The 18,470-nt window shown below is 38.9% G+C and overlaps 1 protein-coding gene across 1 annotated transcript; it reads left to right on the top strand.

The window, feature by feature from the left end:
- Nucleotides 1–294: 294 nt before the first annotated feature.
- Nucleotides 295–18,165, top strand: FGL1 (fibrinogen like 1). Its single transcript, XM_047092409.1, has 7 exons — nucleotides 295–374; nucleotides 2,559–2,739; nucleotides 10,006–10,165; nucleotides 10,421–10,518; nucleotides 13,759–13,847; nucleotides 14,040–14,227; nucleotides 17,960–18,165. The coding sequence occupies exons 1-7, from the start codon at nucleotides 303–305 to the stop codon at nucleotides 18,117–18,119; spliced, it is 948 nt and encodes a 315-aa protein (XP_046948365.1). The 5' UTR covers nucleotides 295–302; the 3' UTR covers nucleotides 18,120–18,165.
- The last annotated feature ends 305 nt before the right edge of the window (nucleotides 18,166–18,470 follow it).

Here is an 18,470-nt window from a genome sequence, read left to right as displayed (position 1 = left end):
CCCATGAACCGTGAGATCATGACCTGAGCCAAAATCGGACGCTTAACCAATGGAGCTATCCAGGCACCCCTTCCCTGTTCCTGAAGTTGAACAGGTTCGATCCTATTTGAGGTCACAGAGAGCATCATTCTGTGTGAGGGAGGCATGGGGAAGTCCAGGAGAATTTCCTTGAAGACTCTCAGATTAGAGACGGCGTTGAACCAGCGTCCTGGATCGCCTCTGGTCTGAACACAACTCTGGTCTCATGAAAAACTCACAGTAAATAAGTTAATGAAATTTCTTTTGTTCTTGCAGTCGTTTCGATGGAGAAAATGGCAAAGATGTTCAGTTTTCTGCTTGTCACCACTGCTCTGGTAATGGGCAGGAAGAGCTGGGTAAGCTCATTTACTGATGTTTCTAGAATGCCTGCTTTGACCTGGATTTTCTCTTATTTTGCAGAAAACCTATAGTAATTTGTCACTGAAAAAAAATTAACTAAGGGGGGAAAAATGAAAAGGGTTTGTGGAAGCAGCTGCCATGTAATAGGCACTTACCAAGTGCTTTCAAATTTTTTCTTAAAGTCAAAACCAGTATTTGCCATAAACAAGTAAAATCTTTTTGGAGTTACTGGGGTTACTTGGGTAGTTAATGTTAGAAGTTTAAAACTATCCATAGTAATTAAATTTGACCTGTGGCTTTCCCAAAGTTGAGCCTTCCAATACTGAACACTGTTAGTATAAACTAAACAAATTATCTGACAGTAATTACAATGAACTCATGCCTTCCTCCACTCATAAGTAAAAGGGAGGAAACATTCATTTACTCGACATTCTGGGAGAGAGAAAACTCCTAAATGTTAAATAAACTCACTAAGACCATGTATGTAGGCTCATGAAGATCGAAGATACTTGCCTTGTACTTTTAAATTGCACGCTGCACTGTACTTAACAATATCACAGCCAATTTCCACCTATCGGAAAGCAGCACAGGATTCCAGATACCATCCAGTGTTCTTGCTGTTTAGTTTTTAGACTGGTGGGAGTCAGGGAGCTAAGTAAATAATTATTTCAGAGTGGCTAAATCAAGGAGTGTTGAGGAGAGAGTACCACGAGCAAATAAGAAATGGTCCTAGAGCAATAGCTAGGAGACATTCAGTGACTTAGACTTGAAACTGGGAGAAGACCTGTACCAACAATTCTCCATACTCTTGCTGTGTGACTTCCAGTTTTGAGGTTGAATCTCTATGTTTCCAGTATAGGCCTTCTTAGGAAGGGAATGTACCTCTTTGTCCCAAATAGAGTGTCCAGCTGTGCTATTCTGACCAGCTAGCAGAGTGCCTGGAACATGGTGGGTCCTCCTAATTACGGAAGGGCATAAGGCAGTACATAAAGTTAGGAACCGAGAGGCAATTGTAAATTGGGAAACATATCTGATGGCTGTCTTAGGCAATAACGTGTATAAAGGTAGTAGTGTAAGGTAATTACACATGAAAATTCATAATTTCTCAAAAGTAAACATTTACACTCTTCGCAGGAGATCATGACATAAGTTGCAAATGGAGATGTCAAGGTAAGAGTGGAAAATGGGAAAAAAAATTGTCTTTTGTCCTTTTCTCCCCACTATACCTCTAGTAACTCTTCCAGCCTTGAGTATCCAAGAGCCTTTATTGCAGCTTCTTGGCCTCGGTACCTCTTCCAGGAGACCCACCTATGCAACTCACCTTCCCAATTAATCCCCACCACCACCACCCCCCGCCACCCACAACATTTGCTTTCTCTTTGAAGCATTCTCAGTTAGATGCCAGTTTAGAAAGGAGCTGATTAATTCATGCCCAGGCAATATTCTTGAGGTTTTTGCCCTTTTAGAGAAGATAAATGACTTAACTGGAAAACTCAGGCTCCTCCCATCCCTGTCTGAAATAATTGAAAGAAAAACAAAAAAGCAAAAGTTAAAGCGTCTTCAGTAGAATTTCCAGTCACAGGTAAATGGGTGACACACTCAGGGATATGAGGGTCTAAATAAGTATCCTCTTATAAAGGTGACCACATGTCATCAGATTATAAGTATTCGATTAAATTTTTAAAACATTAATACCAAAAGGTCATTCAAAAGCCCTGTTTATTTTAGAGACTGACACACTAGCAATGCACAACGATGCTGTCAAGAAAGCATTTTTGCTTTCTTGTCATGTAGAAACTGAGAGCAGGGATCTCGAACTGGATTTGAATCCTGACCCCTCCTACCTGCTGGAACTTCCTGGGCAAGTTTCCTCACCAGGATGGAGCCAATTCCTCCCTCCTGGAATCATTATGAGGATAAAATAAGATGAGTCTAAAGCTCTTTGTGTAGTCATTCAGATTAATTCATATGAATATATAATTCTAGCTCAAGCACTTTACTATAGTCATAATTACATATTCTTCATATAACAAATAGTATCAAATAGCATCAGTTTCATACCATGTTCTGGTTAGAATAATATTCTGAAATGGGAGCTGGGGACAAAGTTGAATCACTAATTTGTCCAACTTGTTAGGCATTTATTTCCCAGTGAGAATGAGATTCACATTCCTTTGCAGGCTCTAGAGAACTGTCTCCGGGAGCAAGCACGACTCAGAGCCCAGGTGCACCTGCTCGAGACCCGGGTCAAACAGCAACAGGTCAAGATCACCCGGCTTTTGCATGAGAACGAAATCCAGTTCCTCGATAAAGGAGAGGAGAATATTGTCATTGACCTTGGAGGCAAAAGGCAATATGCAGGTCAGAACCTATTTTTCTTAAGTGTTTCAGTAACTTATGACTCACACCCCTGTGCAATGGTGGTGCTCATTATTTGGTCACTTCAGGTTTTGCTAAAGAGCTTTTCCTATTCTAATAACAAGCAGCATGAAGCATTATACCAAATGTGAATTTGGTATAAATTTAAATAATTTTTTTAATTTTTTTTAAATGTTTTTATTTATATTTGAGACAGAGAGAGACAGAGCATGAGCAGGGAAGGGGCAGAGAGAGAGGGAGACACAGAATCTGAAGCAGGCTTTAGGCTCTGAGCTGTCAGCACAGAGCCCGATGCGGGGCTCAAACTCACAGACTGTGAGATCGTGACCTGAGCTGAAGTCGACGCTTAACCGACTGAGCCACCCAGGCGCCCCGGTATAAATTTAATTTTATCCTTTTCTCTCTCTTATCTCTGAGGGGATATTTAATGTCGATGCTAAATATCTTAGAATTTCTGTAGTTTAAAGAGAGATCAAAGACAAGAGATTGTTTACATATGGTGTGCAAATGACATATCTGAAAAATTTTACAGTTTTGTTTTTGTGTAGCATTTCTCGTTACATTTATACAGTTTTCCCTTCTGAGTCCCTTATGTGCCTTAGGGTAGTAAATGAGGTAATAGAATAAAAGGGCAGAGAAAGAAAAAGGGATCACAATTATTTAGGGAAATACAAGGTTGTTTTTATGTGCATATTTTATGGTTTGATAATTTTCCTTTCGATTAGGTCATTGTTTGCACCCAGAAACTTAATGATCTTAAACTGTCTGTCAACACATTCACTGCACATATCGTTATTCTTTATAGAGAACTACTCATTTGCCTTCCTCCAGGCATCTTTTAAAGTAAACAAACCATAGTTGTCAGTAAGGAGGATGCCATCTACAGCACTTTGTTTATATGTCTGCTCTAGCTACTGGGATGATGTATTATAATTTCTTTGTTCATGAGTCTATCCTGATCAATTGAGCAGGCACTTCATTAGGAATGATGTCTCATCATTCTTTCTTCCCTGTTGCCCATTAGAGTACCTGGAAAATAACAGAGCCTCACATTTATGAGTGAAAACAAGGTAGTACAGAAAGATAGGAATAGCTAAATAAGCAAATATAAGTTGGAAAATATATCTGACTGTAATTGAAAAACTACAGAGGCTAAAGAGATTCCAGGCTGATAGAATAAAGACATCTTTATTTTGTGTTTCTAAATATACTCATCAGTGAAGCATATAAGAATTATGAGAATTTTAGAAACTATGCTTCAATGAAATGTTCCCTTTTTCTTTCTTTACCAAGAACCTAATCTCTTTCTGGTCAGACATTTGCCCAGGGCTCCTGACACTCTGTTGTCCAGTCACTTGATCCCTTACCCTTGATTCTTGGAATCCAACTGCTTTTCCCCCATTTCAGGATCAGACAGAGGCCTGTGGTAGAGGGAATGGATGTAGGGTGATGATGGCTTGTGGCTCGGCGGCATGGAACAAAAAGGAACCAAAGACAGCTCGGATAAAAATAGGCTTGGGAAACAAAGAGACTGTCTGAAGCAATCTCAGGGCAAAGAACAGGAACTAGAACCTCAGAAGACATCAGTGAAAGAAGGCTCAGGAGAGCAATTGAACCAGAAGTACAATCAGTTGACATTCCTTGAAGACGGTGATTCTCAGCCAGGTCTACAGATAGAATCACCTGGTGACTGTTAAAATGCTGACACCTATGAAGAACTGTGGAGGGTCTGAGGTTTTACTCCATTTGCAACCTAAAGAGTTAGCCTGCCTCAGTTTCACGGGTGTTGGCAGAAGATAAGAGACTCCTGGGTCCGAGACAAGAACTTCATGTTTGTACCAATATCCCTTGATTGCAAATACTAAGGAAGCAATGTGGAGAATGTGCAGGCAGTGGGCTGTGTCCAGGTGAGGAACCCTGAGTTTAGCAAATCTCAATCTTTTATAATGCGTTACAAGCAAATCTGCCCAGTCTTTTCTCCTTTGCAAGAGAGTTATTTCTATGAAAGTGGGCAGAAACTAACCTGCCATCTGCTCTAGAGGGAGACACTGTCTCTATCTTATAAGGCTGTTTACTATACAAAGATCCCTGAAAAAATAGTCCAGAACATATACTCTGCTTGCAAAATATGCAGGAAGGCAATTGACCCATGGGAAACTGTCTACAAATAGTGTCCAGGTTCTACTCCAGACCAATTAAATGAGAATCCCTACAAGACTGCAAAGGATTTGTGCTTCTGCTGATGGGTGTGGATGAGATTGTTCAAGACCAGAATCAGGTCAGGCTTCTCCCCACATTTCTTCCCACAGGCTGAGGAGGACGGAGATTTCCTGGGGCCACCTAGTACAGAAGGCTTTACTTCTTTTCAGATAGGAGGTAAGGCATTGTAGCAATTGAATACCCTTTTCATTCGACGAATGTTGAGGCCTAATTGTAATGTGGTCATTTATCCACTCAGCAGGTTTCAGCTACCTATCCTGAGACTGTGGAAAATGTAAGAAACAGATGTCAGGGTTGGATCTCACTGGATTAATCAGGCCAATCATTGTTGATAATAAGGTTGATTCAGAGAAGGGAGTAACCAGAATGGCCAAAAAGCCATTTGACTGATGACTTTGTCTTATGGACTGAGTTGTGTGCACCCCCATATGAGCTTCATATGTTGAAGCTCTAACCCCCAATGTCTATAATATGATTGTATTTGGACATAGGGCCTTAAAAGAAGAGATTAAGTTAGAATGAGGCCATTAGAATGGGCCCTAATTCAGTCTGACTGGTGTCCTTATAAGAGATTACGGCGGCACTGATGACAGAGGAAAGATGATACGAGGCTACAGCAAGAAGGCAGCCATCTGTAAGCCAAGGACAGAGGGTTCAGAAGAAACCAACGCTACTGGCACCTTATGTGATTCCAAAAGTAGGTACACGGCTGGTCACAAGGACAAGGAACTGATGGATGCAAGAGAAGCACCATTATTCCAAATTCCAAACTAAGCCCCAAACCCAGGAACTCTGAACAGGTTGTGAACACAGATTCAAGTGTTCAATAATGTCAGGAGGCAGGTGATTGGATGTTTGTTACTAGGACTGTGTATGAGAAAACTCAGTCGTGGGAAGACTCAGGCTTAGGAGCTGAAACTCCAATCCCTGTGTCAGGAGTGCTGGGCCACAAGAAATGACAAGAAGTGGGAGACAAGAAGTCACCAAGGAGTAAGGCAGAAATCAGTTACTAGAAAATGAAAGTACCAAGATCAGAGGAGGCCTGACTGTATAAACAGGAATTGGATGGAAGAGTCATATGGTCAGGGTCTATACAAACCATTGTAGGGTGTGTGTGTGTGTGTGTGTGTGTGTGTGTGTTTGTGTGTGTCTGTCTGTCTGTCTTGTAACATTATAGCACATAAAATAAGATAGATGATAGACATTTTCTGGTTTGGGATATAACAGCTAAAAAAAAAAAATCCAGGGGGGCACCTGGGTGGCTCAGATGGTTGAATATCTGACTCTTGATTTTGGCTCAGGTCATGATCTCACAGATGTGGGATCGAGCCCTGCATTGGGTTCAGCGTTGGTAGGAGCCTGCTTAAGATTGTCTCTCGTGCTCTCTTTCTACCCCCCTCCCCCACCTCAAAAAAAACCCCCAGAAGTTAGTAGAACTATGTAATATTCTTCATATATGATGAATACAGTATGAAATATATAGTTTAATTGTACTTTATTTTGTAGCATATAGACAAATAGTACTAAAGAGCCTGCCACAGGCAAACCCTTGATAAATATATAATAACCATAAATTCCAAAAAATATATATTTAACATAATATATAATATTGTATAAAATATATAAGAACTTGCTACCAAAGTTTATATTTTTGGTCTCCTTAAATTAAAAATATCAAATGTTCATTGGGGTTCCTGGGTGGCTCAGTCAGTTAACTGTCTGGCTTTTGATTTTGACTCAGGTCATAACCTCACAGTTCGTGAGTTCAAGCCCCACATCAGGCTCCACACTGACAGTATGGAGCCTGCTTGGTATTTTCTCTCTCCCCCTCTTTCCCTGCCCCTCCCCTGCTTGTGTGTGTTACCTCTCTATCTTAAAATAAATACACTTAAAAAAATTAAATATTTGTGTACACCATCTGTAGAAATATAAATTTCTTTCTTCTTATTTACAAGTTACTATTTTATTACTAATTTGTTTTCTGAATTCTAATTCATCTCATGGTCGAAAACACCTAATTGCTTATAACCTAGCAATTCGTGCAGATAATGCACAAATTGTGTGATTTTATACAACATATAATTAAATGTATCTTATTTTGAAGTTTTTGGCTGCTATTAAATTATGTACTTAAATTAAAAGATACCAAATTCATATTAATTGGTGATAATTACCACAGCCTGTGGCATCACATCTGTTCAGCCAACAAGACCACTGGTTTAGCCAGATCCCCTCCTGCAAGGCCTTCAATCTTTACAAGACAGTCACTTGAGGCATGTGTAGTGATTAAGGTGTTGCCTCTGAAGCCTGGTTTGAAAGTCCAGCTACCCTTCTTGGTAGCTGTAGCCTTTGGGCAAGTTACCTAATCTTTATATCCTTCATTTTCCTCATCTGTAAAATGGGAATGATAAGAATGGTTCTTTGTCGTAAAGATTCAGAGTTAACACATGTAACATGATTACAGTAGCATTTCATACAAAAGAGGTGCTCAGTGAATGTCAGCTATCTATCCACATTGTTATATACTCTCTCCCTTGTTTTCAGAGGAGAGAGCCTACCCACCCCACCCTTCGAGAATCCTGCCCTCTCCAAGGAACCAGCATCCTTTCTTCTTGTTTCCTTTCTAATGTCACAGGGCGGGTGGGGATAAAGAATGGCTACAGCAGGGCTAGTTCTAGCATTTCCCAGCATGCCTTTGGGGGCAGCTGAGCTCATGCTGGCCTTTCTTTGAATTTAGAATGTGGGGTACTTAGTGCCTTCGGACTTCAGCTTTGAGCTCAGCCACCATTGTGGGACAAAAGGGAAAAGTCCATTTGGCAAGCTGTCGTGTCACTTTGGGAAGCTTAAACATTCAGAAGCCTTCCAACATGGCTTGCTTTCTGCATGATCAGAGAAAGCATTCACCTCTTCCAGTTTAGCACAGTGTTTGTCAGAGGGCAGGCAACCCTGGCCTCACTCTAGTATTATGTAAGCATCCAAAAATCCCCCTCTTTTTTTTTTTTTTTTTTATTAAGTCCCAGGAACAGGGAGCTTTCTAATCCTGCCCTTGCCTGCGTATTATCTGGGGAGTTGAGTGGGTCAAAACATTTTGAAAATCATAGTTTCAAATATCTAGTTAATGTTTTATACCCTACATTGTTTGAACTTCCTGCTGTGGAGGTGCAAGTCCCATTTTCACATTTCCCCAAGGCAGCCTCCTTATTTCTAACTTCTTTTATATGAGCAATTTTGCTACTCATGCTTCTTTGAGGTTTTTTAATTTGTTGGGTATTTTTTGTTTTTGATTTTTTTTTTTAAGTTGAAAGCTTTGCTCTGGATCTTAAGTTATGTTTGGCTTTTTCCTCTGGGAAGAAGGACACATTTTTAAAAACACAAACTTGCAGTTGGCATAAAATAGAAACAAATAGAAAATGTTGGCTCCACATGCTATATTCACAAAGTTTTCCAGAGGCAAATGTTATAGCTAATCATTTCCATATTTGCCTGGAAAACAGCCTGAATCTTTGGAGTCTTTACTATTCAGCTCTTTGGTAGGAGATTACATGTAAGCAAAGAGCTCTATCCTTAACAGGGTTAAAATCTGCTTACTTTAATGAAAAGTGTTGTACAATCTACTTGACCACAGAATGTAAGCTTTTGAGCAACATTGAACTAATTTTAGGTGATGTTTTTCTTCTTGTTTAATTGCCAGAAAAGGACCTCTTTCTCTCTCCTTCTCTTTTTTTTTAAGAATTCAACACGCACAAAGAATGTGCTTCTGAATCTCAGAAGTAAATATACGAATATAGCCTAAATCATCACAAAGATGAACATCTCACCACAGCAGTAGTATATGATTGGTCTTAACCTGGTGAGGGCTTCAGAAAGTGACAAAGAGTCTTTATTTTCTTGTCTAATTCCTACCGCCCATTCCATCTTTTTGGCATGCAGTATATCTCACTTGTAACAAAATGGAGTTGCGACAATTTGGCATCAAAACAACGAAAAAGAAGAAAGAACTTTAAAATATGCTAGCAGAATGGAATTATCCAATCAGGAAAAGAAAAGAAAAGGTTGTTTTTTTAAAGGAAGGAAATTAACAAAATGCTAAGGGTAAAATGTGAAAGTCAGCTATAATTTAAGTTACAGTGTTTTTACTCAAAACTCTGTAACTAAGTATTCTTGAGACGATGTCTTGACGGTGGCCACCTACTTCAACCACCCCTTACACAGCTTCCTGGATGTTGAAACTGTAGTGAGGTCCATACTGCCAAATTCTCTAAAAGTGTGTACGAATCAGCCTAGATGAGACCCAATGGATATTAATTTATTCTACCTTCAAGTAGTTTAAGAAACAGATACTACTTTTTGGCAACAGACTGGTAGTTGTTTGCTTCAAAGGTCAAAGAAATATCCTGGCAAAAAGAATGTGGGGATAAAAGGAATAGCAGAAGCTTGCGATTTTTAGCAAAAGCACCTAAGAATGCATGGACTGTTGGAAATTTCAGTGGGCTAGTAAAAAATCTGCTGAAACTGGGAGGTTATAAGAATCTAACAAGAAGATTACTATTTTGAATTCATCTCCAGATGTTCAGGATGATTTATAATGCTGTAAGTCAAGATAACCCATATTATATTATTTGCTTGAGGTTCTATTTCTACTTTAATTTTAGCTTCTTAGGAGAGATAAGTTCTCTTATTCTGTCAGATAAGGCTATATTTTCCACTTAAATATGCTATGATCGATTGAACATATATAATTTTTTAAGTGTTAGCACAAAAATCAGAAATGAGAAACCAAATCCCTATTTTATTTCTTTTTTATTTTCATGATCATGTCAAGGAGTCAGATAAAATTAAATACTAGAAAAGGAAATAAGACTTTCCTAATATCTACTGGAAGATATACAAGATGCAATTTTAAAAAGCTGATTATCTACACCATGTGTTTATCTATCTCCATTGCTATTGAGTAATCTTATCCAGAGGCTCCTATGGGGGGAAAAAAAGGCATATAACAAATGTTACATTACCTTGTTTTGCAAACAGACTGTTCGGAGATTTTTAATGATGGGTATAAGCGCAGTGGATTTTACAAAATCAAACCTCTCCAGAGCCCAGCAGAATTCTCTGTTTACTGTGACATGTCTGACGGAGGAGGATGGACTGTAATTCAGAGACGATCTGATGGCAGTGAGAACTTTAACAGGTGTGCTAATTATGATGCAAGGATTTATTTGGAGTAGCATGTGTGAGATTTGTAACAAGTAAAGCATTTTTATTATATCCTGAGGTCTATAATTAGAATTTCACTCTTTCCAAATAAGAATACTGAAAGTGCATTTGCTACTCAAAAAAAAATATTGGGGGGGGGGTAATTGGGGAGGGTGGTGGGCACCTTAGTTACTACTGCAAAGGTCCTTTTGGGTTCTGCTAAAATCAGCTTTCATTTCAAATTTTTTAGAGGCTGGAATGACTATGAAAATGGCTTTGGAAATTTTGTTCAAGAAAATGGTGAATATTGGCTGGGTAATAAAAATATTCACTTATTGACCACACAAGGTAAGGTTTGTCTGATATCAAATTCACTTGAAGTATAGTTAAAACACACACACACACACACACACACACACACACACACACACACTAAAGGGGCACCTGGGTGGCTCAGTCAGTTGAGCTTCAGACTTTGACTCAGGTCGTGATTTCATGGTTCGTGGGTTTGAACCCCACTTTAGGCTTTGTACTGTGACAGCTCAGAGCCTGGAGCCTGCTTCAGATTCTCTGTCTCCCTCTGTCTCTGCCCTTCCCTACCCCCATCCCCTCCTCTCTCAAAAATAAATAAGCATTGAAAATAAAAATAAAAATAAAAAACACATTAAAATGTTTTCTACTAAACCATAGGCAATGGAATGAATTCAGTAAGTGCTGTGTTTTGCAGATGCCAATGATCCCTTTCAAGCAACAATCCCCTTTATAAAATGTGGCCATTTAAAACTAGGACTAGAGGCAACGAAACTAGATCTGGGCTGAGGTGGGAGAGTTCTCATCTATTTATTTTCAATTTATGGAAAGGAAATGTAGTGTCCTAATCCTTCTTTTTTTAATGCCTCAAATTCCTCAAAATAGCCATACTGGGTCAACTATCTATTGCCATAATAAGTGTGTAACAAGCTACTTCAAGATTTACTGGCTTAAAGCCACACTCATTTATTATTCCTCACAAATCTACAAGTTGGCTGAGCGGTTTTGCTCATCAGGTCTGTGTTCTGCTGATCTTGGCGGGGCTTGCTCATGGGTGTGTGACCAGCTTCCGGGTCTGCTGGGAATTTAAGGAGGAAAGAAGTAGACTCAGTGGAAGGAGTTAAAAGTTGCATTGCAAACGTCGAGGCAAAGAATTGGGCACTTGGGGCTGTTTTATACAGTCAAATACCCTAATAAATATCCTGTCTCCATCCCCATCAACTTTTAATTTGAAAAATTTCAAAGATACAGCAAAACGGAAAGAAGATTCAACCTACCACCTGGATTCTACACTACCATTTGCTGGGTTTTTTTTAATTGTTTTCATTACATACCTATCCATCCATCAAGCCATTTTATTTTATTTTATTGATATATTTCAAATTGCAGACACCTATACATTTCCTGCTATGTACCACTGCATGTGTATCTTCTCCTAGAGTTCAGTATTTGTCTAACATATCATTTGATGAATTTTCTCAGCTTCTCTTTGCCATGTTCATTTACTCCAACTCATTGCCTTCCTTGCCTCAATTGTAAGTCTGAGATTGTAGTCAGCCCCATTTGGGTCTGATTTAGAATGTTTCATAAAAGGCAATTGTATTGCTTAACAAAGCATACTATATCACACTGGCAATGCATTAAACATAAAAGCAAGGGTTTGCTTGTTTCATTCAAGTTGGGGAAAGTGACTGGTGTTTTTATATTCACAATTCATAAGTAGGATTATAATTATAGGGATCTTTGAGACACCAGAATAATAGCTATAGAAGATGAATAATCCTAGAACCCTGCTTGTCCTTCTTGTGATCAATGCTATCTAAATTTATATAAGATTTCCCTTCCCTCAATGTATTTATTTTATTTTATTTTGAGTATTTTATGATATATATAACATTTATCATAGTGCCTTTTTTGCACATTAATATTTATCGGGTTTCCTATTGAAACTATGAAAACTCCACGAAGTAACCCTTAGCTCCTTGCAAATATACAAAGTTCAAATTAGTCGTTAAATTATTATTAAATGCTCATTCACCCAGATGCACTTTGCCAACACATCTGCTTCCCTTTCGTGTTTTAATGGGTACTCGGGCTGCTACTCTAATGACAGCAAAAATGTATTTATCAGTTCTAGGTTTCACAACCACATACCACATCATCCCAAGGAAAAGCATGCCTTTGTCCCTGCATTCTTTAATTGTGAGCGCACCTAAGGCTAGTGAATTTCCCCTGAAAATAGCTTTATCTCCATTACATAAATTTTGACTGCAAGTGTTTGCAATAATATTAATTTAGGAACAGTCTATAATTCCCTTTTTATTTATTTATTGTCCATAAAGATATTTAGATGGTTACCTGAAACATTGAGACTGACTTTATAGCTCTTCCATAATGCAAGGTATTTAACTTAGCCTGCCGTACTGTTCTCATCCACCTCACAGTCTTGGCTCACATAACCATTACTGCCCTTCCATCAGATTAGAGGGGCCTCTTCCAAAATTCCACCTTAGAGATCTCCATAGGGGGCAGGGCCTGTGGTACTAAAGCACCAAGGTCACTGGAAGCCTACACTCCTCCCACACTCAGTAAGGGGCAAGCTGGCATTTCCTGCCCAAACAACCCTGAGCTTGTTTCCAAAACCTGTTCATGCCTCTTCTTCATCTAGCCCCCTTGAGAAGATGGTGTTACTGGTGTGCACATCGCTGAGCCTGAGGGGAGGTAAAGCAACAACTTTTAGTGTGGGTGTAAACAGAGCTTGGATGTGCAGCCTAGAAAGTGCACAAACGTGGTCGAGGCCCTTTTTGTGTGCATGATGGAGACAGAGATAGGGATAGGAAGAGAGGAGGCTGACCACAGACAAGACCTGGGTGATGGGGCCAGAGGGTCTCTTTCCCTGGGCCTCCATGTTCTGGCTTGGATCCCAAGGAGACTAAGACCGTAAGTTCAAACCTGATCTTCTAGGTCATTGTGAAATTTTATTTATCGAAGTAGGAGGATAGAACATATATTATCTAACAGTTTGTTTGACTTATAATTTTCTGGTTCCTGACTCTTCAAAAAAGAGAAAGAGTAATAACCGTGATTCACAAATGATGGGACAATGGAGAAAAGAAGATGGCTTGACGCGACCAACTAGTTATTATTTACTTTTAAGATTAACATTCTTACTGAAAGTAAGAAAAAGAAGATAAATGTTTAAACTTCTTAAAACTTCTCTTCTTTCATTGTTAGGCTTCTTAATGTATTAGCTAAATAATAACTTAGTTTCTGTTGTTCTTTGTCAAGTGAATTGTACTAGACTTGACCTATGATAAATCTAGTAGAAATTTTCCACCTTCAATATTATGTTCCTAGCTCTTTTCAAGCAAAATACACAATGAAATGTTCATGTTGTAAATACAATAGAGCCACTGTTTATTCTTTGAAAACGGAATGATAGCAGAAGGAAACAGTTTAAGTAAAATAGAGCTATGAATTATTTTTAAAATTCAATAAATCAATGTCATCTCACACCTCAGAAATATCCTATTAATTCTTGTTGTTTTTTTTTTTCAGGAGACTACACTTTAAAAATTGACCTTGCAGATTTTGAAAAAAATAGCCGTTATGCACAGTATAAACTTTTTAAAGTTGGAGATGAAAAGGTAGTAAAATTTTCAAATAAGTAACATTATGAATTAATGTGTAAAATATAAACCCTGAAGTCAGTGGAAACAAAAATACACGATAGAACCTGTCTTTTGTTTATTAAATAAACATATTATTAACTAACATTAATTATTAAATTATCATATTACAGTGACAACTGATAGTGGAACTTGCCTCTTTGTCTTTAGAATTCCTATGAGTTGAATATCGGCGGATATTCTGGAACAGCTGGAGACTCCCTTACAGGGAATTTTAATCCTGAGGTGCAATGGTGGGCTAGTCACCAAAGAATGAAATTCAGCACACGGGACAGAGATAATGACAACTACGAAGGGAATTGTGCAGAAGAAGATCAGTCTGGCTGGTGGTTTAACAGGTTTGACATTTTATAAACACTATTGTAATGGCGTTGATGATATCTCACTGGTGGGCATTAATTATAACATGAGGTAATGTTGTCTTCTTTGTAGTACTGGTATTATTATGTAATCACACTTACTAGAATTCTTCAGTGATGAAGTATTTTTGAGGATTTGTTCATTGTGTGCATTAATAAAGCTTGAAAGGTGTTACAGAAATAAATCAAATTACTACTTCTGCAAAGATTGTTTGCAACCTGAACTATGGGTGAGTTATCATAAATAGTTGGCCACAGATTGACATGAAAGAATAGGGAGCATTTATCATAAGAGAAATATTTTCAGTGTTCTAATAACCAGTTTGGTCTTTACCTTCTCTTATCACGTGATGGCCATGTTATTTTTGTAAATTTTTCTATGTAATACTACTTTTAAATCACAGTGACTTCCACTGAGCTCCTCTCAGTGCAGAAATTTCCTCTACAGTATTCCTGACACTTAATTCCACCCTCTGCTTGAATACTTCAGTGTTACTTTATCAGCTAGCTCACTCTGGGTTTTTTTATCGTACTAAGTTTTTCCTTTTATTCATCTGGATTCTGCCTTCTTATACTTCACCAGATTTTCTTCTCAGTAGTTAAAGAGCAATTGTAATTCCTTTTCAACATAGTGCTGCAGGCAGTGGATGAGAAGACATTTATTGTATTCCTCAATATTTTCTCTCCTCTAGGCCAGATATGCTTGACTCATTGAACTGTTCTCCACCCAAGATGGTTTCCAGACAGCTCCCTTTGTTGTAATTACAAAGTTTAGGCAAGAATGGAAACTTCATACTGTCTCCCTTAAAAATAACCTGATGCATCTGCTGTCTGCAAAGCAGATGTGCCCCAACTGTTAGGCAGTGCATGAGTTTTGAACGTCTTCTTTTCTTGTTAGAAAACAAACACTACTTCAAAATGTCTGGACATTTAAATTTTCCATTATAGAATCTTTAGTGAGTATTCCTGGAGTGTCAGATTTTCCAAATTATTGAAGACTATTCATTTAAGTTCCAAATCCAAATTTTAACCTTTTTTTTTCTTACATAAGTACTTACAAAGCATTTTAGAATCCTGTCTTATGAAGTAGAGGTATATCAGGCATATGTTAACTTGCCTGAAAATCATGGGAGTCCTCCCTGTGAGCACTCGGTGATTGCAAGGTGCTGGTTTTAGAGTTGTAAATTCTGTGGGGATACAGCTAGTTGTGGGTAGTGTGGTGGGTCAAGTTGAAACTCAGTGGTTGTAAAATCATTATTTTCTCTGGATTTTGCTTTTGTTTTTTACTTTGTGTCACTTTATAAAATTTTGGTCGCTTGTAAAGGAACTAGAGCACATACATCAGTGAGAGAGAACAGAGAAACAAAGGTATCATCCCTACTTAACAAACCAAAGGTGTTGATAGTCTTTTCCCTAGTGGTTTTCTTGTTCTTTTAAAAGGCCATCTTTGTCACTCTCTCTTCCTCCTCCTTTTACTTCCCCTGTCCTTCTAAGTTAACATTATGTAAAAATTATCAGCATTATATAAAACTGACACATAATTCACTAAGTTGCAAGCATCCCTTAATGTTTGATTTTGAACAGAAGCGCATATACAGAAAAAACAATCATATCAGTTAATATTACCATGTACCTACCTAGTTGACTTGGCTTGGATTGCGTCTAAATGACAACTGGCACACATATTAACACAGGCAAATAAATAATTTACTTGACTTTCGATATTGGGGTTCAGAGATGACAAAGAAAGGTAGCTACTGAGCTGGAGCTGCCTAAGAACTCATCATTATTCGTGAAGTCAAATGAGATGATATGTCTGTAGAGGTGGAAAATCAGTAAAGTTAGAGAAAAAGTCAATTGTTCCGGAAGCTTGGTGCTACGTCTACATGTCTCCTTTTCTTGTAGTTTAATCCTATCATTTTCTTCCTCCTTATCCTTTTTTTATTTTTTAATCCTATAGTTCTTCTAACTTACATGAAGTGTTGGCCCTTCATAATTATTACTCACTTACAAAACGTTCTTTCTCCACATGGCAAAGCGGTCACTGAGTGTTGATGTGTTCTCTGCTCTGCATTTGCAAATGCATTCACCAACAGAGCCCCAACCCATCTCCCAGTGTGGTTGCAAGTCCTGTTCCAGAAACTGAAAGATGCTGGACAATTGGTCTCAGAATAGCTAAGAGGTGGGGCACCTGGCTGGCTTAGTCATTTAGAGCATGTGACTTTTAATCTCAGGGTCGTGAGTTTGAGCCTCACATTGGGTGTGGAGCCTACTTTAAAAAATAAAAAGAGGGGTGCCTGGGTGGCTCTGTTGGTTAAGCGTCCAACTCTTGATTTTGGCTCCGGTCATGATCTCGTGGTGCGTGAGCTCAAGCCCTACATCAGACTCAGTGCTGACAGCACAGATGTCTCTAGGAAAACAGAGATGGGCCAAAATATATATTCCAGAGGCTAAGTTTAGAGTAGTTTCTTTTCTAACATTACCTTTCAGGTAATTTTAAAAACACAGTAGGCTTTGACATTTGCAGAATCAGCATACATAGTTTCAGATTTAAATTAGGAGATTGTCAGGATGGTCGGCAGGAGCAAATCACTAAGCTGGTAAGTGGACCAAGCCAACCATTCAGCATCTATGGGTAAATTATATGCTTTTTTGATTCAATAGTTTGGGTACTTTCCATAGCGTTTTCAGAACCATCCCTTGCAAATGTTCTCCTTATACCCTAATGTCTGCCATCTTTTCGTTGGTTAATCAATAAAGAAATATGTAGTGACTCATTGCTAACAGTAAACAGAAAATTATCACATACGCCTAGCTATCCATATCAGGGACAAAATTTACAGATTTTAAAGGAGGAAGTGCGACATTTTTAAAATGTATGATTAGCTAACCCACTTATCTAGATTGGAAAAATAGAGGCTAAAAAATTAACTCAGCAACTTGGACAAATGATTATTGGTCAATTGCTGGGAAAACTTTAAATGGTGGTTTAGGTTTTGTTTGCTTACCCTTGAGGTTAAAATAATGCATATGTTGGCAATTTTTAAAAGAGGGGGGAGGGAGTCTGCAACACGAAAGCTAAATCTTGGCAGCAGAAAGGTGAACACGTAAGTGCAAATTATCCAGGGAAGCTGGTTACACAGCGCCATGCCGCACCCTGTTTCCTTAAATCATACCACTCTTGCAAAGGCCAAAGGTTACAAGGTCATGTTTTCGTTTGCTTGCTTTTTTGTTTAAAAGCTATTAAAACCAGAAATGCTTCTTTTACAGTACACGACAGGTGACCTGGGCTATATCCTGAGTTTTCTTAGGGCACACAAACCCATCAGTTAAACCCATCTGCTGTAGAAACCTCCCGCCTTCTGGAAACTAATAAACATTGCCTTGTTGGGGCGCCTGGGTGGCTCAGTCTGGTGAGCATCTGACTTTGGCTCAGGCCATGATCTTGTTCGGGTTCGTGAGTTTGAGCCCGCATCGCGCTCACTGCTGCCGACACAGAGCCCGCTTGGGGTCTCGTGTTCCCCTCTCTCTCTGGCCCTCACTTGAGTGCGCGCTCTCTCTCGAAAGTAAATAAAACCTTAAAAGTACATAAGTAGATAGATACTCCCTTGTCTGAAAAAGGCAGAAATCATAGTCAAACGCTTTTATCGAAAAGGCTTAGGAAGGAGCTTTCTAGTCTGATTGTTTTGTGTTTATTTTCTCTTCCACTAGGTGTCACTCTGCAAACCTGAATGGCTTATACCACAAGGGCCCCTACGCTGCTAAAACGGACAATGGGGTTGTGTGGCTCACCTGGCATGGATGGTGGTATTCTCTGAAGTCTGTGGTTATGAAAATTAGGCCAGATGATTTTATTCCAAATAGTGTTTGATTTTCCCTGTTGGGCTTTCTTTCTGCAATTCGTCTCGCTTTAAAGTGCTTTGAGGGGCGCCTGGGTGGCGCAGTCGGTTAAGCGTCCGACTTCAGCCAGGTCACGATCTCGCAGTCCGTGAGTTCGAGCCCCGCGTCAGGCTCTGGGCTGATGGCTCAGAGCCTGGAGCCTGTTTCCAATTCTGTGTCTCCCTCTCTCTCTGCCCCTCCCCCGTTCATGCTCTGTCTCTCTCTGTCCCAAAAATAAATAAACGTTGAAAAAAAAATTAAAAAAAAAAAATAAAGTGCTTTGAAAAATTGGACCTCTGAACATATACATACACACATAGATGGCAACTGTTACGTGTGCTAC

Source organism: Lynx rufus, unplaced genomic scaffold (assembly GCF_022079265.1).
Source record: "Lynx rufus isolate CCGP_SWC_20201006 ecotype Redwood Valley unplaced genomic scaffold, mLynRuf1.p SCAF_3, whole genome shotgun sequence".
In the NCBI taxonomy this organism is placed as follows: Eukaryota; Metazoa; Chordata; class Mammalia; order Carnivora; family Felidae; genus Lynx; species Lynx rufus.
The sequence above is the reverse complement of the archived record's forward strand: the minus strand, read 5'-3'. Positions and strand labels throughout refer to the sequence as shown.